The sequence below is a fragment of the Staurois parvus genome, unplaced genomic scaffold (genome assembly GCF_062004578.1).
Source record: "Staurois parvus isolate SC_StPar_1 unplaced genomic scaffold, SC_StPar_1.0 ptg000336l, whole genome shotgun sequence".
NCBI classification, from domain to species: Eukaryota; Metazoa; Chordata; class Amphibia; order Anura; family Ranidae; genus Staurois; species Staurois parvus.
The window spans coordinates 1741014-1753157 of record NW_028318132.1 but is presented as its reverse complement, the minus strand read 5'-3'; the positions used below and the strand labels follow the sequence as shown (position 1 = coordinate 1753157).

At 40.5% G+C, this 12144-nt stretch overlaps 1 protein-coding gene across 1 annotated transcript in view; it reads left to right on the top strand.

Moving 5' to 3' along the window:
- Positions 1-6102, top strand: part of GLTP (glycolipid transfer protein) — a 62341-nt gene extending 56239 nt beyond the window's left edge. Inside the window, exon 5 of the mRNA XM_089684101.1 lies at positions 8-6102. Within this exon, the coding sequence (XP_089540227.1) occupies positions 8-190 (183 nt within the window). The 3' untranslated portion in view covers positions 191-6102. The remainder of the gene's footprint in view (positions 1-7) is intronic.
- Positions 6103-12144: the final 6042 nt, after the last annotated feature.

Sequence of the window (12144 nt, the reverse complement as noted above, 5' to 3'; positions counted from 1 at the left end):
CCTTCAGACTGCACTCCTGGCTGCTCCATATAAAGATGATTTCCTCAAAGCCCTCTCAAAAGGACAAACTGTAAAAGAAGAAGATTGTATAGAGAAGATCCGTCAGTTCCTGGTCAACTACACCACCACAATTGACGCAATCTATATAATGTACAACAAGATGAGTGCAGAGTTGGATTACAAAGCCTAGGTGGCTAGAGTAAAGACTCATACCCTCTCATTGCTTTCAGCTACAGCTCAGGACATGACCTGTTCTCTGTGAATGTCTCCTGGTAACGTTCACTAGATGCTTGGAAGGTCCATAACCAAAGTTAATTAATGAAAACACGTTTACCAAAGTATATGCAGGGAGTTGGTGCACTATTTCCATATGTAAAATTTTATTCTAACCGGTACACAGGGGACTGCAAACATACTTCTCTTAACACTTTCATCCATGGTCTTAAGATTCTTTTATAACACTAACTCGTACACCATCTCCTCCATAATCTAAAAATATATTGCGAATGTTATCTCTACAGTGCAAACATTATTAAAGAGAATTTCTAACGTTCTACTTAATATAAAAGAAGGAAAGTTAAATCAACTAAAGGCAATTCAGCCACATGAAAACTAAAAGTATGCAAAATCCTTGTTGGCGTACTGTAGAGAAGGACATTTTCTCTCTGTGCAGAAGCAACTGTCTCTCTGCAGAGGTCTAACAAGTATCCGAATTGGAACGCCAATTGGCAGGAAGCTTGAACTGGGCTGATTGGCGAGCTCCAGTTGTTACTCAGTAGGGGGTTTGTCTGATCTCTGTAGATAGACCATGGCTTCCCCTTAGAAAGTGGGGGTCCTACTCTGCAGCAGGCAGGGGACAGGCTGAGGCTGTGACTAAAGCAAATGCACCTTAAGACTTTGTGCATCCTTTTTGTTTTGACGCAAATGGAATGTATTTAGCTACTTTTACCTTTTGTGAGCTTTAAAGCCTAACTCCAAGTTTACTTTCACCTTAAATAGTTAATTGGGTCAAGCTGGCCCATGCAAACTATTTCCTTTTTCCAATTGATGCGGGCGCTGCAATATACATATACAGGGCTGTGTAGCAGCAGCAATACAGGGATATCCTCTCTGCTTCCGGAACAAAATTGAGTCGAGCTAAGCGCTGCTCAGCCAATTACAGACAGCTTTGTATTTTATCATTGAATACAACGCTTCCTCTGACTGAGGTAGAGGTCATGGCATCATCTGCCTGCCTGTTCCCCTCTGCCAATCAGAGGAAGCCTTGTGTTCATTTATAAAGTAAAAAACTTCTTTTGAATAGCTACACAGTGCTCAGCCTGACTCAGTTTTGTCTTCCAGCAGAAGACGGGATGTCCCTGTACTGTTGCCAAAACTCAGCGCTGATATGTAGCTAAAGCTTTATATGGTGCTGATATTGGCTGCAGCAGTTGGTAAAAGGAATAATTCATTTGGACCAGCCTGGCCCATAAGAACAATTTAAACTGAAAATAAACCTAGAGTTATGCTTTCATTCGAACGAGTGTTTAATACATAATTACCCACTCTAACATGGCTAAATTATCTACACAACACAATTGTACTTCTAAAGGACAAAAATGTTTTAACATGAGTGATTCAGTAACACAAGCCATCGTAATTGAACATCTGGTACGATCCTTGCCAGTGAACAGTGAGTTCCAGAGATGGCATGTTCGCCTGCTCTAAGTGACTGTTCTGTGCAAGTATAGAGCCATAAGCAAAAAGTAAAGGCTTTGAAAGTACTTCTATATTTTTAATTTATACCAGTATATTTATTCACTTGGTACGGTATGCTTGTGTATGTAGCAATCTACAATGCAGTCAGTAATATTTTTGATATACTATTTGATAGCTGTGGGTTAAAGTATGCAGTAACCCATCAGATCCTGCCGTACAAAGTCATACAATAATGGGGTACGCTGCACTCTTTATTCAAGATTTTCTTTAATCTGTGCTAGGGGAGTATTCGGTAATTGATTGCCTTAAAGATGATACACATATATTTAGAAAATAACCGATATGACTGACATTCTACATATTATTGTGTACAATAATGCTCATAGACAGCAATAGTGTCTATTATGACAGTTGGTGTACGCTTATCCTGGGCATAAAATGTATCTTGAAGATAATGTAGGCAGATCAATAGGGAAGTATCTGCTAAAGAAATTTGGCCTAGCTTGATGGCTATCCTGCACAAATCCACTCAGTGCCTGTGTAGAAATCCCAGAGCGGAAAGCACTTAACCTCAGGAGATCTGGGAGAGCAATACACATGGACAGACCTGTATCATGAAAAGCAAAGTTGTTGCATTCTTTGTCCATTGTAACAATGCAAAGAGATAGTTTATTTGAGATTTTGTGTGTATTGCCTTGTGTGCACTGAAGTGAATGAAACATGCAACGTGCATGGGAACTGACAGCGATTTGTTGCTCATTAGAATTGCTCTTCAGGGGCATCCTCAACAGGGAAACCAATGTGGTTGTTTTCACCCAGGCACTAAATATGCCTCTTTTAATGGAGAACTGTCTCCCTCTGACAAAGTGTCTTGTATTATTCTAGTTTAGGAGATTTTCTTACTGCTTTGAAATGTTTCGTATGATAAAGGGATACCTAGGCTTGCACATGGTTTCAGGTGTAGCTGAACACTGAAACCACAGAAAGGTGCTTTATTACTGCTTTTAATAGTCATTATCCCAGTGAATATTAACCTATGAAAAATTAAAGTGAAACTAAAGTGTGCAAATATGTCTGCCTGCAAGCTTCCTCACCGGTGCCAAAATCTTCCACATGTGGGATCTTTGGCTATCTTGGTTGGTGGCAAATGACATAACTCCTGAGCACATGCAATAGAGCTCATTTGTTCCATCACCAAGGTGTGTCAAGAATGTACACTGAGTGGCACATGCACAGCTCCGTGTACATTCCGATTGCAAACAGGCAGGTAAGTTTGCTTTTTTGTTTGTTTGTTTTTTTTGTCTTTTTTTTTTTTTTTTTTTTTTTTTTTTATTGCATAAGAAACGCATCACATGTCTTTTCTGCAACAAAAATCCTGCCTGCTTTCATTTTTTTTTTTGTTTGGGCTTTAATTCCACTGTAAATCTGGTTTCTATTTGCACCAGTTTATATACACAGATAAAAGTCTCAGCTTGTCTCAGGAACTTATTTTGTCCTGAGATTTTAATGTTTAAAGGTAATTGCCTAAACCGACACAGTGCTGTAGAAAAAACAAATATGAACCTATAATCACTGCTGCTACTTTTCAACATCAAAATAGTAATAAAAAAATAGTGCGAATAAATTATATACACCAAAAATATTTCACAGTAGAGCAAATGAAACTCTTTAAAGTGACGTGTCTCTAAAAGTGCAGATAGAAGAAAACTGAAATCCACTTCCTTCTCATAGAAGAGAGATTCCACCACCAAGTGCTTGGGCAGTGCCATTCTCATAAACGTGGAAGAAAGAGAATCACCCCCAGTGGTATAGTACATCGACTCACATCCTTTTTATTTATTAAAAAAAAACAACAAACATTTACATATTTAACATTTAAACCAAGCTCATCCATAAAATCGTTCCAATCTATTCCAAGTATTCCGGAGGTGGTGAGGATTCACTGCTTAGAATCTGCCGCCATTTTATTTAGATGGAAGTGGCTTTCAGTTTTCTTCTATCTGCACTTTTATGGACATATCCCTTTTTTTAATGATTTTTTTTTTTGTTATTTCAGTTTCATTTGTGTTACTGTGAAATATTTTCAGTGTATATAATTTATTGGCACTATTTTTTTTCACTATTTGTTTGAATGTTTAAAGGTAAACTCCTGTTTTTGTTGAAGAAAAAAATACGTACATTGCACATTTTATTTCAGATCCTTACTGGATTCTGTTCTATAGATATTGCAATAGACAATTCCAGTCCTATTGCTGAAACCCAAGGGAAAGGCTCTTACTGATACTTGCTATTCTCACATTATTAGTACCAGCTTGGGCACAGTTGACTCTTCTGTAAACGGAATACTGTCACAAGGGTAAGAAATTTAAAGCTTTTTGGTGGTTACTGCCCTTCACTGAATTGAGAAAGCTATTAATCACCATAAATTGCTAAATGTCATGTGTTAGAATTGCGCATCAATTTTTAACAAAACTGGAGTTTTCCTACCTATTGTACAGTTTCATTACTGGGGAATCATAGTAAATATTTTCTTTGCTATTCCTTTATTGAGGCATAGTAATGCATCGAGAACTATAGTTTTGTTTTTGCTCTGTTTTTATTGCTCAATTTTATCATAAGGTATGTAAAATACATTACCTGAACTTAAGCCTGCCATACAAGGTTCGTAATTCAGCTGGTTCAACAGGGACTGGCTGAATATCAATCCATGTATGAGCAGGCTGGTTGTACACAAGTCGATCTATCAATCAACTTGTGTGCAACTAGCCTGTCGGGTTTTTCCAAACAATTGGTGTGGCTGGCTATAGCCAGCAAACCCTGATCATCATATTCTAAAGACAGGGAAGGCTTCTTGCTGTCAGAATACAATTCCACATCAGGAAGAATTTCCCAATTCACATCAAATGTGTGGATGGGGGGGAATCTGATCCCTTTTTTTTTTTTTTCTTTTTTTCAACCCACTGCTTGAACAAAAATAAATGAATCCTGTATGGCCAGCCTTAACCATAGAGTGCCTTTTTTTCCTTAAATTAAGTAGTAATAATGTATGCCTTCGTGTCTTCAGAAAAGGATAGTAAATGATCATGTTTTCCTGTATTCAAGTGTAATGTTCCAGCAGTGGCACAAGTAATGTAATATTATTTAAGAAAACAATAAAAGGAAGGAGCAAAATGTTAAGTTCTGTATGCTTCTATCTATAGGATGACCAATAGTTATTTGTCGCCTTTTTATGATAGTGGGTTCCAGCCCTTTGAGTTGGCCATTATGCCCTAGACTGGTAGCCCATCCTACCAACTTCCATTGGTAGCTGATGGAGCTGTTAATGCCTACTCAGTCACAGTTCTGGGGGTGCCAACTGAGTGTATCCATAGAACAGTGACTCATATAAACATTGCTATTAAAGCATGTGTTGGGCTGTTGTACAGGGGTAAACATAGTTACATGTTGCCTTACTGGGCCCTTATAAAGTGTATCTGTGTATAAAAAAAAAAAATGGGAGTGTTTCTTTTTCCAGGTGTCTGCACATTGGTTGTGATCTCTTATAGAGCGTCCGGAGTAACCTGCAAATCCAGGGCAACATACTGTATTATAGAAAAGGGACCACCTTTTTGTGATCATCCTCTCTGCCTTACAAACCCCTTAGCCTTAGATTAATGTCATGGGGTGCTTCACAGAAGAAACATCCAATTGTTTTCATAACAGAGGGTTTATGAGCTCCCAGAGCATTCCACAGGATGTTGGAGTTGACAGACGGAGACCTAGAAGTGCCTGCTATGCAGTGAAAACATTTGATTTCATGCCCTTGGGTTTGTGTTAAAGGTGTCAGACTTTCTACTCTCCTCCTATTGTTATTTTAATCCATGGTACAGGGTTAGGGGTGCAAGCTGATGGCAAGGCTAAAGAGAAACTATGCCACCTTATATCCATTATCCCAGTCTATAACTAAAGTGGTGGATTTTGCGATAGAAAAAAGCTTCAGTAGAAAACACGTGTTTATTGTAGATCTTTTCTACCTTGTTAAAAATCTACCAATACACATCCCAATAAGGAGATAACAGATATAAGGGTAGGGCCACACAGAATGTAATGTTGTCCATAGTAACCAAATTTTCGTTTTCCAAACAATGATGAACCCTGTTAAAATGTGGTTACCATTGACCACACCTTCATCACCCTTGCATTTTTGAATACATAACATCAGTAAAATGTTTTGTTGTCACCAGCATGTCCTAAAAGCTCATTGTGCTTATTTTCAGGGTCCAGTATAGACTTTAGGCAAGGTTTTTAAAGGTTGTGTTCAGACTTTAGCATTACTGAAGTGTTTAGTACTAAACTTTGACCAAATTGCTTGTTTTTAAATGACTGTGTGTTTATTTAAATAATGAATAAAATTATTGTATGTAATTAATGTGTGGTCTGTCTTTGTATAATGTGACCATATAATAGTCTATTTATGAAGTAGTAATTGGAAATTTTAACCGCTGCCCTATAGCAGAACTACGCAAAATCGTGTGTGTATGTATTATGTGTGTGATTTTGCAGTTCTGGATAGGGGGCCCTCTTCAGCTGTCGATCACCAGGTCCCAGCTGGAGATTCCCCAGCGGTACCCGGCGATCCCTAAGGAACACTGACAGGGGAGAGTTCTGAATGTAAACAGATCTCTCCCCTATCAGCACCAGCATTTTGTTTTGCATTACAAGCAATACAAAGCAGCATGCTTACACTGTAAAACACACACAGTAGTAAAACAGTCCATGGTTAACACTGATTGCCCCAGATGTTAACCCCTTCCCGCCCATTGACATTAGTACAGTGTCAGTGCTTTTTGTTAGCATTGATCACTGTATTAGTGTCACTGGGGAAGTCAGTGGCAGTTAGTCAGTTTTCCCCCACTGTCAGAATGCCCGCTGCAGTCCCGCTATTAGTTACTGATCACCACCATTACTAGTATAAAAAAAAAATCCAGTGTATATGCCGCCATTTGTAGATGTTGTTTTCATGTAAACCAAATAATTTACACGTATTGGGATTTTTTCTTTTTTCTTTTAGCAAAGACGTGTAGCAAAATAAATTTTTGGCCTAAATTTGACAGTGTTTTTTAAACTTTTTTTTTTTACTGGATGTTGTATAGCAAAAAGTAAAATATTTTTTTTTTTTCAAAATTGTCACTTTTTTTTGTTTATACTGCAAATAATAAAAAAAACGCAGAGGCGATCAAATACCACTTAAAGAGAGCTCCATTTGTGGGGGGAGGACAAATTTCATTTGGGTGCAGTGTTGCATGACCATGCAATTGTCAGTTAAATAACGCAGCACAGTATTGCAAAAAAAAAAAAAAATGGCCTGGTGGGGGGCTTTAAATCCTCTGGAGGGCAAGTGGTTAATGGTGTTAAATCAAACCGTGAATTCACCAATTTTAAAGTAGAACAGTAGTGCATGTGGACTCTTTTTAAAAGGACTTGCAGCCAGTGAGCAGTGCAATAAGCCTGGACTTGGTTTGTAGCTTCTGCAAACAATGCTTTCACAGCCATATTGCTTTATAAATTGATGCATTACTGAAGTAGATCACATACGTTGCTCAACGTATAGAGATGGTATGCACCATTTTAATTCACAGAAAGCAGATTACAACTTTCACCTAGGTCTTGGATCATCAGCATTATGTTAGAACAGTGGTTCTCAACCTTTCTAATGCCGCGACCCCTTAATACAGTTCCTCATGTTGTGGTGACCCCCAACCATAAAATTATTTTCGTTGCTACTTCATAACTGTAATTTTGCAGTGGGAGGACTAGCGCCCCATCACTGATGTCAGTGGGAGGAATAGTGCCCCATCGTTGGCGTCAGTGGGGGGGGAGGAATAGTGCCCCATCGTTGGCGTCAGTGGGGGGGGAGGAATAGTGCCCCATCGTTGGCGTCAGTGGGGGGGGGGGGAATAGTGCCCCATCGTTGGCGTCAGTGGGGGGGGAGGAATAGTGCCCCATCGTTGGCGTCAGTGGGGGGGAGGAATAGTGCCCCATCGTTGGCGTCAGTGGGGGGGAGGAATAGTGCCCCATCGTTGGCGTCAGTGGGGGGGAGGAATAGTGCCCCATCGTTGGCGTCAGTGGGGGGGAGGAATAGTGCCCCATCGTTGGTATTAGTGACACAAATGATGGGGCACTATCCCTTCCACTGACACCAATGATACTTACCTTGCTGACTCCTGCTCCAGCCTGGGCTCGCTCTCTCCCTCTCCCAGCTACAGCCTGCATACCTGGCTGCAGCACCAAAATTTGCACTTACCTGTCAGCTGTCTTCCTTCTCTGGCCTCTCTCTTCACTCGTTCCTGCAGCTCCCTCAATCTTCTTCGATCTCCGCGCGCTGCCGCTCAGCTCCTCCTCTCCAAGCTCCACCTTCTCGCCGGTGATTGGCCGCCTGTGTGCCTCTCCTGAGCTACAGTTCCAGTGGCCAATCAGCGGCGAGGAGGCGGTGACAGGGGCATCATATCATCCCGCCCACACATCGCCGGAGACAGCAGCGGTGTCTCGGTTCCTAAGACCATCGGAAATATGTGTTTTCTGATGGTCTTAGGCGACCCCTGGGAAATGGTCGTTCGACCCCCAGGTTGAGAACCGCTGTGTTAGAAGATAGCAAGATGGTAATCGTGGTCTGATCTGATTACCTACCTGTAGCCAATGTGAAACGTAGACCATCCTACTTCTCCCCTTTCAGAATGGTAATGATCAATGGATTTTCTTCACTATATAGCTGGCGGTACGTGTCAAATACGCAAATCTTATCACCCGATATGTGGGACATGCAGTTCCATGGGCCGGGTAGGTGTTTGTCTTTTTCACATTTAGCCATGCTGCGGGCAAGCAGCCTCTTTAGCCTGGGTTCACACGTGTGCTAAAATTGCAATGCTTCTTTATGAATACCATTCCTGTGCGATTTCATTAGAGGCTCTCTCCCCACAGCTGCTTCCCGTTGACTTGCAATGCAAAAACTCCTGGCAATAGGAATCCTACGTGAACACTTAAATATGCATGCCACTCTACTCCTAACAGTGCAATCCAGACTTGCAAGTGATAAACTCCCACAGGACCCATGTAATAATGGCACTCAAAACGCAATGGGGGTGTGGTTTGTATCTGTGTGAATCACCTCAATAGGAACACGTCTAACCTGTCATGCGAATCTGTACATTTGAAAATGCATCCAGATTTGCATGTGTGAACCAGGGTGGTTACCATTTACACCTGGGCATTTTGGGATCATTGCAGAATTGCTGTCATTCTGCCGGCGATCACAAAATGCAGGTTCATGAGCCATTTTCAATAGCACTTAAATATGGTGCAGCTTTGTAGAGACTCTCTCATAGCAAATCGAATGAAGTTAGTAGCGCAAAAGAAACTCCCTCCTTTTTGGACAACAAGCTTCACGCAATACAATTGTGGCAAAACTACATCATTTTTTTTTTAGGTACCACCAAAAATGACCCCTCACCTTGTGTTTTGGGATGGTAGTGTGTTGAGTTTGCGGACAGAATCACAGCAATTCTGCCATAATGCCCAGGTGTGAACATGTCTGAACTGGGTAGACACCAGAGCTGATTTGACTGCTCAGCGCGTGCGCCCCCCCCCCCATACCTCATTTACTTGCTAAGCAGCTCCACCTCTAAGCCGGACACTCCCCTTTCCTGATGAGCACCCAATTTCTGATTTTCACACTGCAAGGTCACCCCCTCCCTGCTAGTTCCTGGGGGTGGTACTGGAGACAGGCGGGAAGGTGAGTAGGATGTAAACAATGCAATATTAAAAAAGTTTAAAGTTGGCATAAAGCCCCCTTTTTGTTATTAAAAGCCCTAGACAGTCCAAACAAACAACCATTTACTTTTTTTTTTTTAAACTATCTCATCGGGACAAGTAGATTAAGACCCCAATTTAATCCCTTAGACAAGTGGCTTAAAAAAAAAATCCACCCATCTGAATTTCTAGTTTTTACTAGGTATTTGGGGTTATTAAAACATAAGTGCAAAGTCTGGTGCAGCGCTGCATAGGAAACCAATCCGCTTCCAGTTAGAAACTCATTGGCTGATTTTGCACGTTTTAGTAAATAACCCCACATTTCAGAAATTCTCTCCCCTGAATTTCCCCATTCCTGAGGAACTTCAGCTGATTTTAAAAGTATTTATTAAAAGAAATGCATTTAGCAGCCATAAAATGGATGACTGTGGCTGTAAATCCACATTGCATTTTGGCCTGCTTGAAACTCTGACCTCTTGCACACGGCTGCCACAAAATGCTCAGTTTGTGTTGCAAGAACATTACTTAGAACCCCCCAAACATTTTCTGAAAGCACAGACCCTGAAGAATAAAATGGAGGCTGTTGCAAATTGTCACATTTTGCACAGCCCTTTAAGAAAAAAAAATATACATCTAAATTAATTTTAGTGCATGCAATATAATCCCCATTTTTTGTTGGGGAAAATATAAAATGTTGCACCAAGTAGATACTAAACATGTCAAGACTTAGTATTGTGCACACCTGTGAAAACTATGGTACCTAAACTTGTTCATAGCCAATATTGCTCTGTGATTGCAGCACATGTGAGATATTGCTGAAAACATCAGTTTACATATGCATGCAAAGATGGGTGCTTTTAATTTGTTTCATTCAACTTTATTGCTATCACAAGTGATGAACAACATTCCTTGCTGTAGACAGCAGGGGCCTATTAGTCCCTTGATCCATCCTTTTCCTCCAAAGCATCTGATCAAAAAGATTGGTTTGCCCACACAGAATTCACAAGAGCACTATTCAGCAAGATTCATGAGAATAAGCACACCAGATCTTACAGGGCAATAAGGTTTCCCTCTTGAGACTTCTCAAAGTTCCCAGCTGCATGCCATCACTATCTGATAATGCAGATAGTCAGGCTATCTGCTTGAACTCCCAATCCACATTCTTGGACTAGTTTGACTACTGATCAGCTGGCATTTTTAGAAGAAAAGGACAGACTTTATATTTAAGAACCACCTCAGCCCACCCTAAAGTTACACTTAGTGTTTGGGGGAAGTTAGTGCGTTAGGGTGTCTGTTTGTGACAATAGTGAAAGGACTCCAACTTTCCCTATTGCATTGCAGCATACATTAAATAGCCAACACAACAGGAGCAGCCCCAGGGTGGATAGGGACAGAGCTCGTCTTCCTATTCATGTACAAGAGTTGAGGTTATCAGGTTACTTCTTGCTGTATGTCTGACTGGGCAGATTTATCTGAACTGGAGATGACAGGAAAATGAAATCTTCCCAAAGTAAGGGGTGGCCATCTTAGAACATTGTCATCAAACATTTGTCTCCAAATATTTTACCACTCTTCTGATGACAATTTTTGACTTCTACCATTTTACTCAATCTCCATTTTCAGTCCTGCCTCTACATTCCTGTTAATTTAAACCAGAGTCTATATGTGACTGCCCAGTCCAGCAGGCACCAGTGTTTGAGAACAAGGTCCCTTTTTTTTCCCCCCTAAAAGCACAGCATACAGATTACCAAAAACAGCAAGTGCTGTCCCTTGCAAAAAGAAAAAAAAACCCAGGGAACAGGGCAACAGTAGCAATGGACATAGGGTCCATCAGCACCTGTGGCTGACTTGTCCTTTGACAGGCAAGTCAGCCACAATGTATAAATAAATGTAATAAATGCATGCTGGCACATTATAGTAATGTGAAATGACCTAAATACATTTCAGGTGCATCAAAACAAAAAAGGTGTTCACTGTATTTTTCTTTCCAAATCAGCAACAGCCTGAGTAGATCTAGATCCTAGTGGTTGCTTTGCAGAGGTCTGACGCCACCTACTGAGCTGGAGCTCTGCAATCAGCAGGGAGCATATAAGCAGAGGATTGCAGAGCTAAAAAGGTCTGACTCCGTAGGGTGCTCTGCAGACAGACCACTGCTTCCACAACAGCAACAGGCTTTTCTACTCAGGCAGTAGAAAAAAAACAAACTTTTGGGGACCTTTCACATGGGCGTTCTGTTTTTCCTTTGAAAAAATGTGACTAAACTGATGAAAAAAAAAAAAACAGATCAGTGTTTACATCTACTACAAATGGATGCAAAACAAACAGTTGGTCCATTTACATCTGTTTTTCGTCCATTGTGGGGTTTTTATGGAACAAAAAAAAATAGGGCTTTGATCCACTCCAAAAAACAAATTATGATGTGGATGTAAACTGATGAACATCCATTTTTCCATAGAGATGCATTAATGTCAGTTTTTCATCCATCAAAGGATGGATAAAAAAAAAAACAGACAAACAGAATGCCCATGTGAAAGGGGTCTAAGACTGTACACCTTTTTGTTTACATGAACCTGGAAGGTATTTATGGATTTAAAGTCCCCAACCCCCCAAAAGTCTAAACAAATAATGAAATTAAAAATTACACTTCCAAAAACAATCAAA